Consider the following 19,030-nt stretch of genomic DNA (forward strand, 5'->3'; position numbering starts at 1 on the left):
AAGAGAAGACATTGCCAATATTGAGGAACTACAATCACGCGCTGCTCAACACAAAAGACGTGGTAACGTATCACACGATCTCTTCTAGCTTGCGGTGGTAAGTCCCTGCCTGGCACAGCCCAGAAGAACCACGGGAACTCAACCGGCATCGCACGCGCAACAAATGAACGGACGTGCCTGCACATCAAGCAAGTCGCCTTAAAGTCAGCGCGCACGCTCACGAGCGAGGTCTTTAGTACGTCGCGTGCTTTCACATAACTATAATCTGCCAAACAGAGGCTGAAAGGGTTCTCAATACCAGACACTGTAACTAGGTGTGTTTTCAGATTAACGGCCAAAGTGAAATACTCAAATATTCCTTCTGATCGATGAAAGCGTCAGGGCACAAGACCACCTAAGGCTACCGTTATGAGTAGGCCATTCTACCCGACTCTGCCCCGCGCGGGGAGCCTGCTCCTACCTAACCCCAGCAGCTCAATCTGCCTGGCATAGCCATCTCCTGACAGCGTCACAAACCCACCTTTAACTTCTTGGTGGGGTGCTTTTGTAAATAATTTGCAGGTGTGGATCCTGCTCCCTTTTCTCAAGTAAAGATGGGTTGCTTCCATTAAAGAATATGAAGCGCTAGTTTATAGGAACCCGTCTTACATTGGTCTCTCTTGCCCACACGGCGATCAAGCAAGGCATACGACACAGGAGAGACAGCTGCACGATTACTAAAATTGGAGGAAAAAACAACAAGAAGTCCAAGCAGTACATCCCATCTCCTGTATTCTTGTCGTCTTCCTCCTACAGGGTTCCCTGTGGTTGCACCTCCCTCCCTCCCTCCACGAAACGTTTTGGAGGGCTGCTCTCACGTCTCAACTTCGCAGGAGGGAAAGCACGTTTCCCTTTGGAAAAATCCAACTCCAGAACCAAGGCTGATCCAGACCCAGATTCACCCCCCGGGGCAGGGCGGGTGAATCGGTGTAACCAAAGGACACAATAATAGGGGAGAAAATAAAAGTGTCGGCATACACTGAGGTTAGGAGTAAGAAAAGTTTTTAAAACAATTACGAGTCACGCCACCCGCCCGCCGCCCCACGAACTCGGCTTCGCCGACCGCCGGCGGCGCGGGATCGAGCTGCGACCCGGCGGGAGCCGCGGCGGATGGCGGGCGCCCGAGCCGCGGCGCTGACCTCTCGCCGTGAGCTTGCTGTAGATCTGCGAGTTCACTTCCTTGTCGCGCATGTAGCATCGGATCTCCTCCGTTGCCTCGCGGATGACTGTGACGGCAAGCACGAATCCCTAAAACGGAGCAGAAATAGATAAAAATGGCTGGGGGAGGAGGGGGGAGATCACATCTGCCTCTGAGAGCAATGCACGACACTTACCAGCACCGCTGCCTGCAATCCACGTTTCCTTAGCCTATTTTCTGTCACTCAGTCATTACAGTGATGCTATGAGTTGCTGTCCAGAACTCCTAATAGTAAACTGACAGTGGGCTTGTCACTTAAAAAACATGACTGTGTTTCCGAGTTGTACCATGATGCTCCCCCAGTACGTCCCAAGCAAATCTTCGCAGAGTTTATCTGAAGTGGGTAAATAACATTTCATCTCACCCCACAGACGAGCAACCCTCAACTCCACAACCACTTTGGAGAAGTCTTGCTGTGCAGTATTGGTTACGATACTCCACACAATAGCAATCCAAAATTTCAAATAAAAGAAAGTTATAAAGGATGATCTGAGAGCTACTGAGACTGAAGGAGAGCTGTTTCTGTAATTAGTAAAAAGAGTAAGGTATACACCTAACCTGCTCACACTCACAATCCCATAATAAAGCTATATAGTCCTGAACTCTAGTCCATACACATTGTGTCTAAATATAATAACTTTTCCTAATCTAGATCATACTACCCTTGAAATATAATGTAGTGCGTTTCTGCAGTATTTAAAAATGCAGGAATAAATAAAAAGACCTAAACACATGAATGCCCCTTTGAAAAAGTATTCCTACTTATCATAATTAAAATTTTCCTTTGTGGCTTGAATTTCAAATTTAAGTATTGTACTCCAAACCTCTCAGCCCCATCTATTGCCTTTCCAAGAGCACATGCGCAGTTAGAAAGAGGCAACATTTATTAATTAGGAGGGAAAGATCTGTAACAATAAAACCCATGACTTTTCTGCATACAGAGAAGGGTAAGGATCAAAAGTGAAAGTTAGAGACATTCTTCCATACACCCGCCTGGCTCCTTTAGCAAGAATTACATCCAGGGAGTCCCAAGGAAAAGAATGACCATTTCTTTTCTATTTAAAAGTTGCATTTGTGTGTTTAGCTAGAATCAACTGCCTGCTCTCCAACATAAAATTAAAAAGCATCAATTATTTTCAGCTTATGTTTTAACCACTTGAAGAGTCTTCAAATAATCATCCCAAAATATTCCCACATGTGCTGCCTTCACATATGTAATTCTATCCCAAACACTTGTATCAGCAGCCAGTAACGAACAAAGACCTTTCTCATGTGGTTTTCTGGCAGCTCATATGCCACATTTGAATTGCTCACCTGGCACAGATAAGTCACAATTGCCTATACAAAGCTTGAAAAGAGATATCCTGCTTGCATTTTACTTGTACAACAGGATCTGGTGAAACTAGTGTTAGATTTATGCAGCAAACGCAATTATAAGCACCTACTGAAGTGAGAATTCGGTGAAATCCAGCTCTAATCCACACAGAATTTTAGTAGCCTCAGGCAGCAGCCCCTTTATTTTTTTCCAGCTTTTCCCAGCAGGAATCTCACTGTATTTGTTCCTGCCCTTCAGACTTAAATCTCCTTCGCTCATCCTCAACTCCCTCAGCAGAGCCACAAACTATACTACCACTTCTCAAGGCTGCAGACAACTAGTACTGTAGAAAGAGGGTTGTTCTTTTATAATCAGCTGATTTTGTGTCATTTCTTTAAAGTAAAAAGGATCTCTGTCTTTGGAGATTTTCAAAACTGAAGCGGATGAGGCCAACACCAAGACAGCCCTGCTTTGAGCAGGCGGTTGGACTAGCGGTCCCTCTGAATCTAAATTAATCCACGATTCTCCGAGCTGAAGCGTAGCAAAAACAATCCCATAAAAAGAGAAATAGCAGTTTTATTGGGATAAAAACTGGGGGTGGGGGGAGGAGGTACCTATATTTAAGAATCCACTAGAGCTGTAAGTGGCTCGTGCAAAGTATTTTGGAGAATTAACAAGCCCTGCATTAGCCGTTCTGTGCAACCGTTCCTCGTGGTGTCCTTTGACAGCCTCAGAGTTTCTGCTTCAAACCTGATTATTATTGATTTGCTTTGATCACAGGTGAAACACATGGCTACCAAAAGACAAGGGGAAACAGTGTACAGAAAGGAAAGAGCATCTGCATCTTGCAAGAGTGTGAGCTTGTATGTGTTTACACACAAGTCTCATGGGCATACACACAGGAGGTTTTGGGGGGGGGGGGGCATCTCTGTTCTTTCTGTTTGTTTTTCACAATGTGATTAAACTGCGAAACATATCCTTCCCTCAGCCCTGTTCAACCTTTGCAAAATAAATCTTGAAGCAGGAGTAAGCATCTACACTAGAACACGTACACAGGAGGCCTTAAGAAAACAAGCAAACAAAATGATTTTAGGTGCAAATTTACACCCCAGAGAAAAGGCGGCAAAAGAAATGTTGTAGTCAAACATCGAAACTTTCTTGAATAAATTACCTACCAGAGGAACCCAGTATGTGTAAAGTGCACCAAGCCTCATTTCAACGACGAATTGAGAGCAGGCCAAAAGCAAGAAATAAAGATTGAAGAAGTATTTGAACTGGTTAAACAACACCTAAAAAAAAAAAAAAAAAAAGAGGAGGGAGAAGATTAATGAGTTCAGAAGTTATGCATATTGAACTAACAATAAGAAAGTTTTGCTGGCACCTCTAGTGCCTGAATGCTAACTCAGAGCAGACTTAAAGCAGTCCTGGAAATTCATTCCTAAAGGTCAGCTCGCTCTGCCTGTTGCGAAGTGAGTTGTTGCAACACTGCCATGCAGCTGGACTCAAGTCTAACACAAACGCATCAATTCCACCTTTATTTTAAGCTCTGACAACCCCCACTCTGCAAAGCGATACTCACACCAAACAGCAGCATAACCGTCTACTATATTTGGTTTGCAAAATCATGCTGAACACATGTTAAAAGAATTCAATGAACTCAGAAAATTTGAATGTCTCCCATTTAAATAACCAACACTGCAGCACAGAGGAGTCGCACATGGGGTTGAGGAGAGAGACAGCTAGGAAGCTCTGGGAGAGCAACCTTCTCCCAAGGGTGAAGGACTTGGCAGGGCGGAAAAGCTCTTGGCACAGGAAGGACAGGAAAGAATAAAAACAAACAAACAAAAATCAGGGAATATCCCTGGGGAACCAGACTTGTTTCTCCTGTTGCCACCAAAAGGACATGTGGGATGGCTGAATCCTGCAGCTCCTCCCAGGAACATGTAACACCAAAACAGCCTCTGCCAGTCCCACACATCCCGACTCCACCCTGAACAGCTTCGTGACTGGCTTTTCAGGGCCTCAGCACAGGAAGGGAGGCAACAAGGTCCTCACCATTTCATCACACCTAGCAATGCACCATGCTAGACAAATGTCTACTTTTCCTGGTGTCCTGAGCCAGCCTTTGCAGGAAGTCCATCCGGCACCAGATTGTTAATTATTTCCTCTGATTCTGTACTTGTACACTATAAAGCCAATGAAAACGGGGAAAGGATTAGGGCGAGGTGATGAGAAGTAACTTTCTGCACACTTACCCCAGGGAGGAAAGTAAAAAAGTTGTATTTCTGGTTGTTGATCACATTGCGAGGGTACCTCTGGTCCCTCTTTTCCGGGTGGCCAAGCCAAACAGTACGAGGCCTCGGGTCTCTTCTCCCACAGCATCTTAGGCACTCGCAACACCTACAGGAGGAACAAAGTTAATTTTCAACCCACGCATCCCTGACTCGCACATGCTTAACACCCCAGACCCTCTCCACCAGCCAAGCCAAAGCCAAGCATCACTTCTTTGTTCGTCGCTCACCACCTCTCACCTGCCGATTATCTACTACATCACAAGCATCCTGAAAACCAAGACCTCAGCGTTACTAGAGGTAGACATCCAGCCTACCTGAGCTGCTGCAGGCCTGCCTCACAGTTCGCTGAGCTACGAGCAAACACCTCATACAGCATTAGATCTGCTAATAAACACGGGCAACTACGTGTCCAGAGCTGCGTAGACGCACATCAGCGCTCAGAAAGGCGCCTGGAGCAGTGCGTGGGTGTGCAGTCTCCTTGGTTTACTTTCAGGAAACCGATGCGTGGAAAAGCATGGACCAAGTTCATGACTCGACTGAGTCAGTCGGGTCGTTGCTACATCCTACCCCATGGGCCAGCGAGCACAGAGCATCTGCTCCGTGGTTTGTTCTTGCCTGGCTGACGGAAGAGCTGCCACCTTGGGACGAAAGCGACTTCAGGAAGCAAGAAGATCTAGGGCACAGGCAGAAAGGTCCCCTTGCACTGATGCTCTCTTGCAGCTTTTACACCAGAAAGCTACCACAAAAAAATATTATCAAATGCTTTTTACTATTTGTTCTATTTCCTTACTGATGTATGAAAACTCCCAAACAAAGGGATGTTTTCCCACTTATGAACTGAAACAGGAATGCACATCTGTAAAGTGATCTGATGCACCCCGAGGAAGAGGGAGATTCTTCTCCTTCCCTGCAACCCCTACTTCATAGAAATCTTACCTGTGAATTTTTAGCAGAAGGGTTTAATAGTTGCATGTTTGAATTTTTACCCTTCAAAACAGCCTTACGAAGTAAAAATACTCTATATTCCTCCCCAAAAATGAAACATTAGGAAGAATCTGAAATGAGATATTGAAGGACTACCGATTTCATTTGCATGTGGTATTACCAGTCATTAGCTCTGTTTATATTAATGGCAAATTATATGCTACCTACTAATGAGTAATACACATTCTTGTCGACAGAGGACACGCACTACAGATCCAGCTACAGAATCCTGGTTTCCCACTTTATCTATACTAAACCATGTTTTAGCTCCCGAGATTACTGTTCTACCTGCAGCACCATGGCAGAGGCAGCGAGCTCCAGCAGCCCAAACACCTGATGCCTGCATTCACTATCAGCGCACAAGCTCACACTATTTTGAATTAGATTTGTCCAGTATAACCTCTGTTGTACTTTTTTTCTTCTGCAATTTTAATCCGCTTTGTCAAAAGTACCTGTCCTTGTTACAGAAAATATTCTCTATCAGGTTGCAGCTCATCAAGTTTCAATTACCTAGCTTGAAAGTCATTTTTTAAAACCTCGTTATGCCAGCTTCCCAGAAAATTGTTCAAGATAAATAAAATATAAACATTATTCATCATAGCATGCTCATTTTCTACTTTCCTAACTCAGGCCCATATTAAAGAGATTTATTTAACATTGTTCCTGCCCCTTGCTAAAAGCTACAAGGGAAACCCTGAAAGCCGCACCAACTCTGCCATGGCTGACCCAGTTACTGAAGGATACCCTCTTCTCTCCTGGGGAGATATTTGAAGTGCAAGTTATAAAATATGAGCTGAGCTAGCTCTCTGAGCATGTGCTTTAACCAGGAGTTTACAAACCATCACCATTTGTCTCTTCAGCTCGGCTACAAACAAGGACAGACGGACCACTGACCTCTCCCTAGCTGCACTCGGGGCGGTTTGGAGCTTACTAGATTTATTAAATGCAACACGCCATCTCTCCGATTCAGATATTTGCACCTACCCAAGTTAAAATTTCCTCCAGCACACAGCTGGGTATCATACGTGATAAAACTGCATACCCTGTTTTGCAAGTCACTGTGTCGCTTATAACCGTTCCCACTAGATACGGTTTTCCTCAGCTAAAAACGAGGATTAGATTACAGGAAACTTTTTTTCTTTTTTTTTTTTTTTTTAATGTTGAGGTTCTTTTCGTGGCCCTACTAATGTCAGAGAAATATATGAAAGGGTGGGGGGAAGTGGTATCTCCAGAGACTCAAAAGAAAAAAACCACATCCTCATAAAAATTTTTAAAAATATTTAAGAAATAAGTCTTGCAGCTTTTCAGTGCTCAGAACCAGCAGTGAAACTGTTCTCCTTGCACAGAGACAGCTTGCGCTCCTGACTGTTTGGGGAGCGATTATTTCGTGCTGCCCCAGCCCTAGTTCACGCGCACGGGGAATTGGGCGCCTGCTCCGCTCGCCCAGGGCCTCCGCACGCACCCTGCGGGCAGCGCGGACCGGCGGCCGCTCCAATCACAGCGGTTCCACCGCACTGCCTTCAAGTCATTTTAAGCAACCGAAATCCACTTGAGTATGAAAATAGTAAATAGAGAATATAAATATATTTATGTATATTCTCTATTGCAATAACAGCAACATTACAGAATGGTGCACTGCTTTTGGTGAACATAGATATTTCAGTACCTTTGGCTAGAATATGCATTTACTCCACTACAAGAGCTGCTCGCGGGCTACACGCCTTCTTGCGGGAGGAAGAACGGTTCAGCACTGGAGCAAGCGGCCGGCAGCCACGTCCCTGCAAACCACCGCGCGCTCAGGCTCCGCGGTCAGTCGGTGCCTGCGGCCCCGTAACAGCGGAGAGGATGGCTCACGGCGCCTGCCAGCAACGCCATGCTCCGCTCGGAGAGAACAGCGGCCTTCATGCCTAGTCACCGTGCTAGTCTTTCCAACTTACAGCGGGAACGTTTCCCGGTGCGTCTCATCGGCTCCTGGCGAGCTCCTGCCAAAACCCTCCTCCTCAACACGGCAGAATCAAACCTTGCGTTACCTGATGCAACGGGTCGTTACTCGGAGGAACGAATCAAAGGGAGCCTAGGCTGCCCTGGGGAAGATACGAGGGCCCACCAGCAGTTCCTCAAGGGAAGCTGAAAAATAGTCTCTCTCTTCAAAAATCAAAGCATTTTGGTCTGGGAGGTCACAAAAGTGTTGTTTTTCTGTTGTCACTGCTTCTTACTCAAAGCCAATCTCTTCCCAACCCCTCTAGTTCCTTTAATGACAGCCCTGTTGAATCTCCTTGACGTTTGGGGAAAGCTAGCATCAGCCACGTTGATATCCCAAAGTTTCAGAGCTCTAACAGAAATCTTTCCAAAAGCGATGCTAAGATCTGTCTCGGATCATAGCATTCTGCTGCAAAAAACTAGAGTTAAATACATGTGTAACTGAAAGTAAATAACTATTCAAGGAAGTATTGGGAGCATTCAGCTCTTGAAGCCTGTATCTTGCTACAAGATACATAGTAGCATGATAAGCGAGGTTTACAACTCACTTTACACAAGGTGGTTTTATATAAAGATATCTTTTTTTTTTTTAAAAATGTTTTATGCCGTGCTGGATGCAAATGAACAGAAAGGAGTCTTACCAGTTAAGTAAGAGGAATATAAAACAACTTTGCTTCCAGAAGCAAGCAAAGAAAAGGTATCCCAGTTTGATTCAGTACTACATGAGAGCATGCAAGGACTTTAAGTTTACAACAGGGTGACTTACAAGGCAACTTCTCTCAAGCTTTTCAAAGTAGGTAAAAGGATTTTGCGTAATCAAATTACTATTCTGACATTATTATATTTCACAGAAAGTGGTAGATGAGCCCTGAAAAGGTGGATTTTCTCTAGCCTATATTACAGAGCAACCTAAGCCATGACTCCATGTGAGCACAGGTACCATCCAAGGAAAAATATTTTAGTGCTCAAAGAAGCTTTCAAATTAAAGTGCTAACAAGGTTGCAGAGCACTATATAGTGCACACGCACATTTGGACTGAAGGGATATGGAATTACGAACTTTGGATGGCGCAGAACAGTCTCTTACCAGCTCCAGGTGAGTCAAATCCCGAACTCTGGCATCCGAGTGCTTTCAAAGTCTGCCACGTTTCGACAACCACCCTGCTACTTTAGCGTACACAGATTCACCCCCAACACAGAAGTCGCTTTATTAGCCTCTCCGCAGCTGTCAACCCTGCTCACTTGCAAATTGTTCATTTGCTGGAGGAGAAAAAATTAGGGGATGCAGGAAAATCCAGCCAAAATAAACACAGTTGGTAGCGCGAACAACTCAAAACACTGATGACAAGGAACAACTAGGCCAAATTCCTGGAATAAAATAATTGCAGATGTGTTACTGTTCAAGTACATACAAGAGGCATCTGCGTTACAAAGGTCTTCTAGCACCATTACTGTTGTTTCCAATTACCTTAAGAAGAAACATAATCAACACCAGTAACCTAAACGCTACCAGCCTCAAAAAGTTACACTTGCTCCTGAGCTTATCAGGTTTTGTCTAGTCTACAAACATTTTCCCCCCTCTTTAAGAAAAAAAGAGCTGAAAGGTATTCCTTCCCCACTGTTGCGTATAATACCCACATCAAAAAGGCAGTTACCTACACGGGGTAAGCAGTAAAGTCAGGGTTAAACACTCAAATTCAAAGTGTACTTCAAAAATATCTTTTATTAGTTTGATAACTTCAAATTGCTACTCTCTTTTGTGTTTGCAGACAAAGAGGTAAGATAAATCTTCAGGAGTAACTTCTATCCCAAATATATTTTAAAGGAAAGGAGTGAAAACAGTGGTATTCAGACCACAATTTAATAGAAAATATATTTGCTCCATCGCAAAAGAAGGGGAAATGATTTGTTCCACAGAGCAACAACACACAAAAGATTAGCCTTGATTTCATGTTTTAACTACTTGCATTTCAAATGACCTCTATGATAAAGCTCTAAACAAGAGGCTTTTGCCCAAGGGAGCAAACCTGGTGTTTACACACGCGGTTTCATCACAACTTGCTTCCCAGTTAGAGACGCAGCAAGCAGCTCCTTGCAAGCAGATATTTGAAACCAGTCACCTTTGTTTACCTTTTAGGCTGGGCCTCTTCTAGGGATTTTACTGAACAGTGAAATAAAGAGCTACGTACCTATAATGTATTTACAATAGGATAAGGCTTGGACAGGGGACTGCTATAATTCAATAGGTATTTCCTTTGTGCTTTTCATTTTTATAAAGTAAAATTCACCGATACGTCCCAAAAGACAAATTTAAAATATCAAAACCAATAACTAAATATCTCACAAGATGGTTTAACCAATATCTAAATTTCCCAAAGTAGACTTCCAGATAATTTCAGATGGTTCAAATAACACAGCAGCTTTTTTCTTCATGAACATATAAGAAAATGACAAATGAACCCCACAAACCAGCAGAACGTGTTGCCTTAAGAAGGCGGCGTTCTGCCCGACTGTGTACATATGATTAAAATTGCTCTTAGCCTTCTTCAAATTACTATGTACGCAGTATCCCATGAATGCTAACACCTATCACCACAGCTTAAATACAAGATCGTGGTCCTGCAAAACTACTTACAGGCGTGCTTATCTAAATGAGGCCCCAGGGACGGTAGCCCTCAATATTGACAGCACCCAAAAGAGAGGGAAGTAAGCAGCAATTTCACAAAAGTGAAATAACCCAAACTTTAGCGCACGTTTTGCAATCAGAAGCATTACCTCTCATAGCTTTCCCATCACATCGAAACCTGTTGCCATAGGAATTTTAGCTTGCAAATGCTCCATTACTACTATGCTTGAAAAATCAATCAAAAACATTATGCAGTCCTAACTAACAAGAAAGGGTATGAGAAAATCTGCTGTGTCAAAATGAGTTTTGTGAAACTCCCAGCTAAACGTTGCAAAGTTTTCACAACCTGCTGAGTTACAGGGAAAGCAAACCGAAAAGCTAATTAGACAAACATAAGGAAAACTTCCTGCCTAGCAAGTTTTTGCAGGCAATTTATCAGTAGTATCAATGCCCAGGCACAGAATATCTAGCATTCCCTGCGATACTAGAAAGGCTCCTAAAAATAGCCTTGTAGCACAAGGTTTCTCTGCAATATAAAGGAATTGGGGGGGCCGATCCGACTAATGCAACAGCACTACAACCAGCGATCCTACAAAGTCGCACGGTGCAGCAGTTTAACTGGGGAGGTCGATCGGGGACGCTGCCATCGCATTACGTCATTATGCGATGCCTCTTCCCCGATTTACAGCGCTGAGCAAAACCAGTCACCCGCTAGTGCGCGTTTCCACCAAAGGGGCTACAACACGGCTAAAAATCTGGCAGTGCCAACGTTGCTCTTACAGTGTCGATACACATTGGAGAACCTGCCTGAAGAGCTTTGATTATGAAAGCATAGAGCCAACCAGCTGGGCGGCAGGAATTTAACTCTTACCTACTGTCTGACCTTGTTTTTTTCCCTTTTGTCCCCCACACCACCAGGCGCCCTGGCTACGTTTTGCTGAGCAGGGACAGCAGAAACCCACAGCGCCAGCCAGTGCTGCCAGGAAGGCTAAGCGGTGACAGTTATCTCCGCACACTCATCGTGCAAGTGCCAGGACACGACTTGCTGAAATAAGTTGGAAACGGAGCTCGTGGTGAGAAAACACATTTCTCACACGCAGAACCATGTGCTCGCTCTTACAGGCGAGGATTTACTCCCCCCCCCCCCAAAAAGACAGTCAAGTGCCATCACTTCTCTTTTTTGTGATGTCTCAAGACTTCATTAATGAAGAATACACACTTAAACTCGTTAGCTCTGCTTTAAACTCCTCTCCACTCCACCTGCGAGCCTTGCAAATCACTTTACACAAACAGGAGTGGCTGCAGCAGCAATCAGCGTCTCAACAGACCGAGGGCAGGTTTCGCCGCTGAGCCCAGGGACACGCGCGCCGCCCCAACCCTTTCCGCCCGACCCACGCTAGCGTTGCAAACGGGCGAACCCCAGGCTCCAGAGCCAGGCGCCTGCCCGGCGCAGCCCAGCGCTGCCTCCCGGGCGCTCGGCGGCTGGCGCGCAGCGTCCGCAGCAAGAGCCCCAAACGCCCGCCGAGGTCTTGTAACGCTGCGAGACGTGGCTAGGCTTAGGGTGCAAAGCCTTAAGCCTGACGTTAAGTAGCACGACCTAAGATGCCCGCATGCTAGGATGACAGGTTTTCTATCCCCAACACGCTGTAGACAGCTGTGACTCATGCTGAGAGTACCAGGCAGAGAAGATGCCCAAAGACTTCTGGTGAGCTTCAACAGGAGCACAAATAACAGACTGACACAAATCAGGTCAGCTGGACACCAGGAACAATGACATACTCTGATCATGCACAAACAAGTACACAAATCTGGCATTTATCAAGAACTCATTAAATAAGAAGGCTTCTAGATTATGATTATCAGCTTTTTCCAGGTAACTCACTTGTTCCTCCCTAAAGGAATTTTACATGCACTTGCATAGCTGTGTTTGGTGACCTACTGTTTCTTTGGATACCATCCCTATTTTTGGCATTTTTGGGTATCAAGACCTGCATTATGAAGGAAGGGACCACTCAGGCCAACACATGACGCCAAAGTTTCTCTCTTCAGGGCAAGGGCTATGTCAACACTGCAGAAAGCAGGCTGTTTCTGCCAGGGGAGGACTGTTGACGTTATTAGGATAACAAAACATTTACCACTGGGAAATCCAATGGCTGCTTTCATAAAAGGAGGGGAAAAGATGCTCAAAAAGACAGCTAGAAGTTTACTTCACTGCCTCCCTGCTGTTTAGGGGGTGCTACTAGAATTAGCATGCACTTACCAGGAACAGGAGTCAAAGTCACAGAAATGTGAGTATTTTTCTGTAAAAGTTTAGGAATTCAGAAGATATTTCTCCTCCTCTGCTTTGCAGTTGAAGTATTGAACAATATTGCAATAGCCCCTGATGTGCAGTAAATTAGAAAAAAGTCATGGCATACAGTGACTTGCTAATGAAGATTGTATAGGAAGAATGTGAAAAAATATATGAAAAAAACTCATATGGAATATTTAAAGAGCATTGCTATTCAGTTTAATCACAACTTGGCAAAAAACACAACAAATCCCAGAACAAAAACACAGCCACTGAAAACATCTAATACAATGCCAACTGTATCCCCAGCTTTGAGTCCTGTAGGTGATGTGGCCCTTAATCTGCACAAGGATCTAGATGAACGTGAGTCAGTGAAGAGCACAAAGGTCTAGCGTGTGTACTTTACACCGCATGTGCTTTTGTAACCAAATACAGTCCCTAGTTATGATGCAAGAAATACAAATATGACAGATTGTCAGATGCTAGATTAACTGCCATTACTAAGAAAAAAAAAGTATTATTTATAAATGCAGCATGTTTTACAGAGAAATATTTGAGAGAGAAAATGAAAAATGCTTTCACAAGCATTTTTCATGTAAAATAACCTAATGAAGAAATGTGCTGCCTTTTCCTAATATTGGGCTAGTATTTGTCAAATCAGTGCTGAAGTTCACCAATGTATTTTCTCATTTCTACCACAACAATCAGATTTCTCATATGATGTTTCAGTGCTTCTCACAGGCTATGCTGTTCAACAACCATGTTTAGCATCTTTAATATACAAACAAACCTGCCTCATTTCATTATATGCTTTTAAAATAAAGAAGGTGTTTTTTTTTTCCTCCTACCAATTAAAAAAATAAAACAAAACAGTAGTCAGAACTGCGTATGACAACCAGCTAGCCTTTTAATGTATAGCCACATTATGTGAGCGTTTCCGGGTTTCCAGCAGCATGACTGTGCAGCTGGAGCGCCTCCGGAACGGCCAAGGAGACAGGCTCTTTCTGCAGCCCAGCCCTTCCCAGCCAGCAAACGCCTCGGTGCCAAACAGCCCGTCGGTAGGAAACCAGCCGGGCTCTGCACACCCCGAGGCACCCCCACACGCAGTCAGACCCAGGGCAGGAGCTCCCATCGCTCTCTGCTCACCTTGAAATGGAATTTGCTATTTTAAATAATCCAAAGAGCGCACGCGCTCGTCCCACATGAGCACCATGCGAAGCCTCCCAGGAATCCTCCTCCTTCCCTGCCTCGTTCTTCCCCCACCACGTTTAGGGATCAAGGCCTTCTTACATTGCACAGCAGTTTGCTGGTTTCAGAAAAGCCTTGCAGGATTGCAGGCTGAGACCATCAGCTATTTAGGGAAAAATCTCGCGTCATACATTGACTGGAGCGTCTGGGCATTACAGGAACTTGCAGCTTTTCTGCCAGAGCTCAGCCCTGCTGCCGTACCACCAGCGTTCCCGCAGCGTGTAACGCTACGCTTCCTTCCCAATTGGCATGTATTTCATAGTGGCTTTCAGAGTGTTGCAAAGCATTTTGAAGAACACGGCTGAATTCAAGGAATACAGCTGCAGAATTTAGCGCTTACCCTTTGGCGGCAGCCAGGAAGATCCACGCTAAAGCCATGCTCAGGAATAGATAACCACCACCCTCATTGGTTTGTTAAATGTATCACAGCTGTCTGCACCGTCAGTCATCTGCACAGGTCTACAGCGCAAGTTCCTTGCTGGCTTCTCTTCAAAGTAAGCGAGAGGCCGAGGCTATAATTAAAGCCTTGCCAGGATGACACCTGCCCTTTGCTGCCTACATGAGAATTAAATGTTTTGTTCTTTTTTCTTAACATTCAGGAAGACTTCTATTAAGTCATTCAGTACGGGAACAGATTTCTGTTCCCCGTTCCAGGAGACTAGACAGACAAGAAGATCCCCGTCTGAGAAAAACAAACAATAGAAACTGCAGTCAGGGCTGTGCTCAGGTGAAATCTTTCGAGACTTGGTCATCACTGAGGGTTTCATATATATGAAGGAAGCTGACTTACAGGTGCTTTGGTCTGTGTTTTTCTCTGAGGGAACATCAGAAAGAAGGTCTTGATTACGGTCTAAGTTTCCCAGTTCTCCCAGTTCTGGATCTGATACCAGGGACTCTCCTGGCCTTGCTGACCGATTTCTCCTTTGGTTTACGATTTGGATAACCTGTTTTGGACTTGCTCTATTTAGACACTTTGCCATGCCCACTATCATTTGATCAACTAATATATTGCAGGCTACTCATCAATAAAACAAGAAAAGAGTTCCCAATATGCATGATAAGTCCTATCTGCAAATAGGAGAGTCACCACGCCAAACAGAAGAATCCAAGTTAATCAGACTACCATTACAAAAAATCCCAAGCCATCTTCCTTCAGAACTTCATACTACCAAAACTTCCGGCTAACACAGGAACTACCAGCTCTGTGGCTGCTAACCAGTTAGGGCTCCACAACCAACGATCTGGAACTTACGTTAAATCACGGCAATTTCTGTTAGACACCGCTGACAACATCCTACAACCTAGGAGGGCCTCAGGGGAGATTAGGGAACTTTATGACAACAAACCTGTCAAGAAACTTTGGAAATTTCCTCATGCCTCCACCTCTCTCTCGATCGCATAACTGATGCAACAAACTTACTGCAAAGGTAGCTGACCCTGGGGACTGCCCGGCAAAGCGTGCTCTGCAGCGGGAGGGGAGTTACTTGCTGCATCACACAAATATCACAGCTCTGTCTGCAATACAACCTGGCGTGAATGTTACTACACTGATTTTTAGAAACAACGTTCTGTCAGTAAATAAGCCACATGGAGCAATTTCAATTAGAAGAATCTGAATCAAAACTGTCAACAAACCCCGTAACGAACAAGGAAAAATACCAACTTTCTTTTGTTCCAAGAGTCATAAATTTTTTTTGAGATTTTGGTTTATTTTGCTAATATTACTCATCATACTTGAGAACATATATGATCCAGAGACTAATTATGCAGCGCAATAGTTGACAGCCAGGTAACCTGAATACCCTGTACCCCCCACTGGGGACAAACCAACTCGTCCGAATAGTGGTGCAATTTCTTACTGGAAGAGCATGAAAGGATCTTTTTCCTATTTAACCTCCTGCATGGGAATACCTCTACGAACCTGTATCTCCTACAAGGAAACATCCCACACCAAGGATACTGTAAGAAGACACCCCACACCCAGGACATTGTAACACCCCACAGCAAGGACATTGTGTTGCTTCAACCGATACAGTTGAACGGTGCCTTCCGCCTTTAGCTACAGACCTTTGCTACAGAATTATACACACTACTTCTGCTCCTTCACGGTTGGTTCTTCAGGGGGGGAAAAAAAAAAAAAGCCTCAGCTTGCAGCGTGCCAGCGCTGTGCCAAGCGCAGCGGCGGCGACAGCACAGCGCGAGCCCCGCGGCCCCCCCGGCGGCGCCGGGCACCGCTTTGTCTGCGGGGAGAGCGGCCGGAGGAAGGGCGCGGGGAGGCGATTTCACCCTCCCCGCCCGGCCCGGCCCGGCTCGGCTCCCCCGGGCGCGGCGCTGGAGCCGCCGAACCGGGCCGGGCCGGGCCGAGCCGAACCTGCCCCCCGCCCGGGCTGCGGCCGGGCGTGCCGTGCCGCGGCAATGGCGTCAAGAGCAACCTGTCAGCGCCTGCCTCCTCCTCCTCCTCCTCCTCCCGCCGGGCTCGCAGCGCGGCCGCGCACCGCAGGGCGACGCGGGTCCCCGCTCCGCCGCGTTCCCAGCGCCCCCGCCGCGCGCGGACCGCGCCGCCCCGCTCCTGCCGCCGCCGAGGCTCCGCGCCGCTCCCCTCCGCGGCCCGGGCCGGGCTCCGCGGCGCGCTCACCCGCTGCGGCGCTTGCTGTCCATCCGCTTCTTCTGCCGCACGGGCTGCAGCGGGATGTTGTCGGTCATGGCCGCGGCGGCCGGGGCGGAGCGGAGCGGGGTGGGATGCTCTTCCCAGCAGCGCCTCGGCTCGGCTCGGCCCGGCCCGCCGTCTGGCGGCGCCGCCGAGGGGGCCGGGCTCGGCGGCGGCGCCGGGCTCCCAGCACGCAGGTGCCGCGCCCGCCCCGCCCCGCCCCGCCCCGCCCGGTTCGGCCCCGGTGCGCTGCGGCTGGGCTCGCGGCGCTCCGCCTGCTCCGGCCCGGTTCGCGCTCAGCGCGCTCCGCCTGCTCCGGCCCGGTTCGGCTCAACTGGGCTCGCTGCGCTCCGCCTGCTCCGGCCCGGTTCGAGCTCAGCGCGCTCCGCCTGCTCCGGCCCGGTTCGGCTCAGCGCGCTCCGCCTGCTCCGGCCCGGTTCGGCTCAGCGCGCTCCGCCTGCTCCGGCCCGGTTCGGCTCAGCTGGGCTCGCGGCGCTCCGCCTACTCGGGAGCGGCTCGGTTCGGCCGGCACCTGCTCCGCTTTCATGCCCTGCAGCGCTGGGGGCCGCCCCTCGGTTCCTCCGGGCCCGGCTCCCTCGCTCTGCCCCGGCGCTCCCTGCTTCCCCAGGGCGAAAGGCGCACGCGGTGGCCGTTTGCAGCCAGGGCATCCAGGACGCTTGAAGATGCAAGCCACATCTCCCTGTCATTGAGCCACAGCCGTTCCCTTACCCACCTCACGCAGCCGTGTTTTACAGGGTGGCTTCTTGCACCCTTCTGGCTCGGTGGTCTGCGCCCACCCGGCAGTGCTCGTTTCTAGGGCCTGATCCAGGCAGCGGCGATGGAGGAGGCCTGGGCTGGGTGGTCGGGGCTGCTCCTTGCTGCAGCCGAGAGGGCCCCGGGCAGGGGGATGCTGCTCAGCAGCTAGGGCGTTACTGCTCAAGCCACTGGGCCAAGCCTGGAGTGGGGCTTAGTATAGCAGTGTGCTGAGCTTGGGTTAATTAGGTTAAAAGAACTGGCTGACCATGCTAGGTGATTTTTTTTTTTTAAGGCAGCATTATTTTCTATTACTTGGCCACGTAAGAGAAGGTCTAGATAGAAGTAAGTGAGCTACATCTGAGCTGTATTGTTATTTCCGCTGCAAATTCAGGCACAAATTGCTCCAGTATTTCCATTCGGTTTATGACTTGAAGTTTTTTCTTTACAGAGACACTAAGCACTCATTAAAAATAAGTATACGAATCAGATTCCCATTAAGTACTGGACTCCTGAAGGAGAGACTTTTTGCACACCAACATTTATGTGCTTGGCCTGATAAACTTTGTATTTTGTCAGACACGGCTCCTGGATGCAGCCTGATGCTTTCCTGCCAGCAGTCTCATATTCCTGTCCCAGCTAAACTCTGTCCAGCCTGTCACTTGACTCCCCTTGGCCTTCTCCAGCCGTTCGTCTGCACGTCGCTCCAACTCTTCTACCTCCGTTGCGTTTGGTCCTGCTGTCTCCTCACGTTCCTGTGTGATCCTCACGTTCATCTTTGCTGCACTCCAGGGGAAAGCAAAGGGTCGCTTCAGCAATCGTACACCCTGCTGACCTCCAACACATGCAGTTTTCATGCTGTTGACCTTGTTCTTTGTTTAAACAAGAAAACAAAATTCCCAGCAGCTAAAATGTATTTCATGAGGAAGACTACAAACTGGTGCTGTAATGGTCCCATTGAAATGATGTATACTTTTCTAGCAATGTTATGATGAAAAATTTTGGTCAAATCATCTAACGCATCCTTTTTGAAATGTGGGCTGTTAAGTTGCATCTAGAAAAACCACAAACAGGGAAGCCTCACAGGGTTAATGATACCTGGTCAACCACCAGAAACTGTGACGATAGCCTAGTGGAAGCTTGATTAAAGTCAGCAAGGAAAACCAAAAAGAGATTGAGAAAATGACAGCAATAGTAACAAAGAATAATAATTTGCTTTCAAGTTGTGTAACTAATTGGGCTCTGGTTCCATGTTACGGTTTCACATTTGGTTGATGAGGGTCCAGTCCTCAGCCCTTACGTATCATTTCCTCCCTCTTCTCCCTGCCCCGTAAAGCTCACCTCTTTGTGTGGCTAAGCTCTAAATCAGACCTGCAAAGTGACTGGTTTTATTAAAAACACCTGCCTGGGAGGGATCATTTTTTTTATTTATTTCAATTAAATCCTGTTACCGGATTGGCGTTGAGCACAGCCTACCAGCAGCTGAACAAGAGCGGTAGCCTCAGGGGGACCAGGGCCTGGACCAGAAACTTCTTTGGCAGCACTTGCCTCTTGAGGAACCATCGCGTGGTTGTTAGATATTTTCACTATGAGCAACTTTGTTAAATATTTTCTCTAACTGAAGCCTTGTGCTGGCTGGTGCCCATGGATGCACCAG

At 46.9% G+C, this 19,030-nt stretch overlaps 1 protein-coding gene across 1 annotated transcript in view; it reads right to left on the reverse strand.

Annotated features, from left to right (window-relative positions):
• Positions 1 to 16,776, reverse strand: part of ATP9A (ATPase phospholipid transporting 9A (putative)) — a 68,093-nt gene extending 51,317 nt beyond the window's left edge. The window contains exons 1-4 of the mRNA XM_068912290.1: positions 16,609 to 16,776; positions 4,808 to 4,952; positions 3,728 to 3,841; positions 1,179 to 1,287 (exon numbers count right to left, since the gene is read on the reverse strand). Coding sequence (XP_068768391.1) covers positions 1,179 to 1,287; positions 3,728 to 3,841; positions 4,808 to 4,952; positions 16,609 to 16,676 — 436 coding nt within the window. The 5' untranslated portion in view covers positions 16,677 to 16,776. The remainder of the gene's footprint in view (positions 1 to 1,178; positions 1,288 to 3,727; positions 3,842 to 4,807; positions 4,953 to 16,608) is intronic.
• Between the last annotated feature and the right edge of the window lie 2,254 nt (positions 16,777 to 19,030).

Source organism: Struthio camelus, chromosome 18, assembly GCF_040807025.1.
Source record: "Struthio camelus isolate bStrCam1 chromosome 18, bStrCam1.hap1, whole genome shotgun sequence".
Taxonomy (NCBI): domain Eukaryota; kingdom Metazoa; phylum Chordata; class Aves; order Struthioniformes; family Struthionidae; genus Struthio; species Struthio camelus.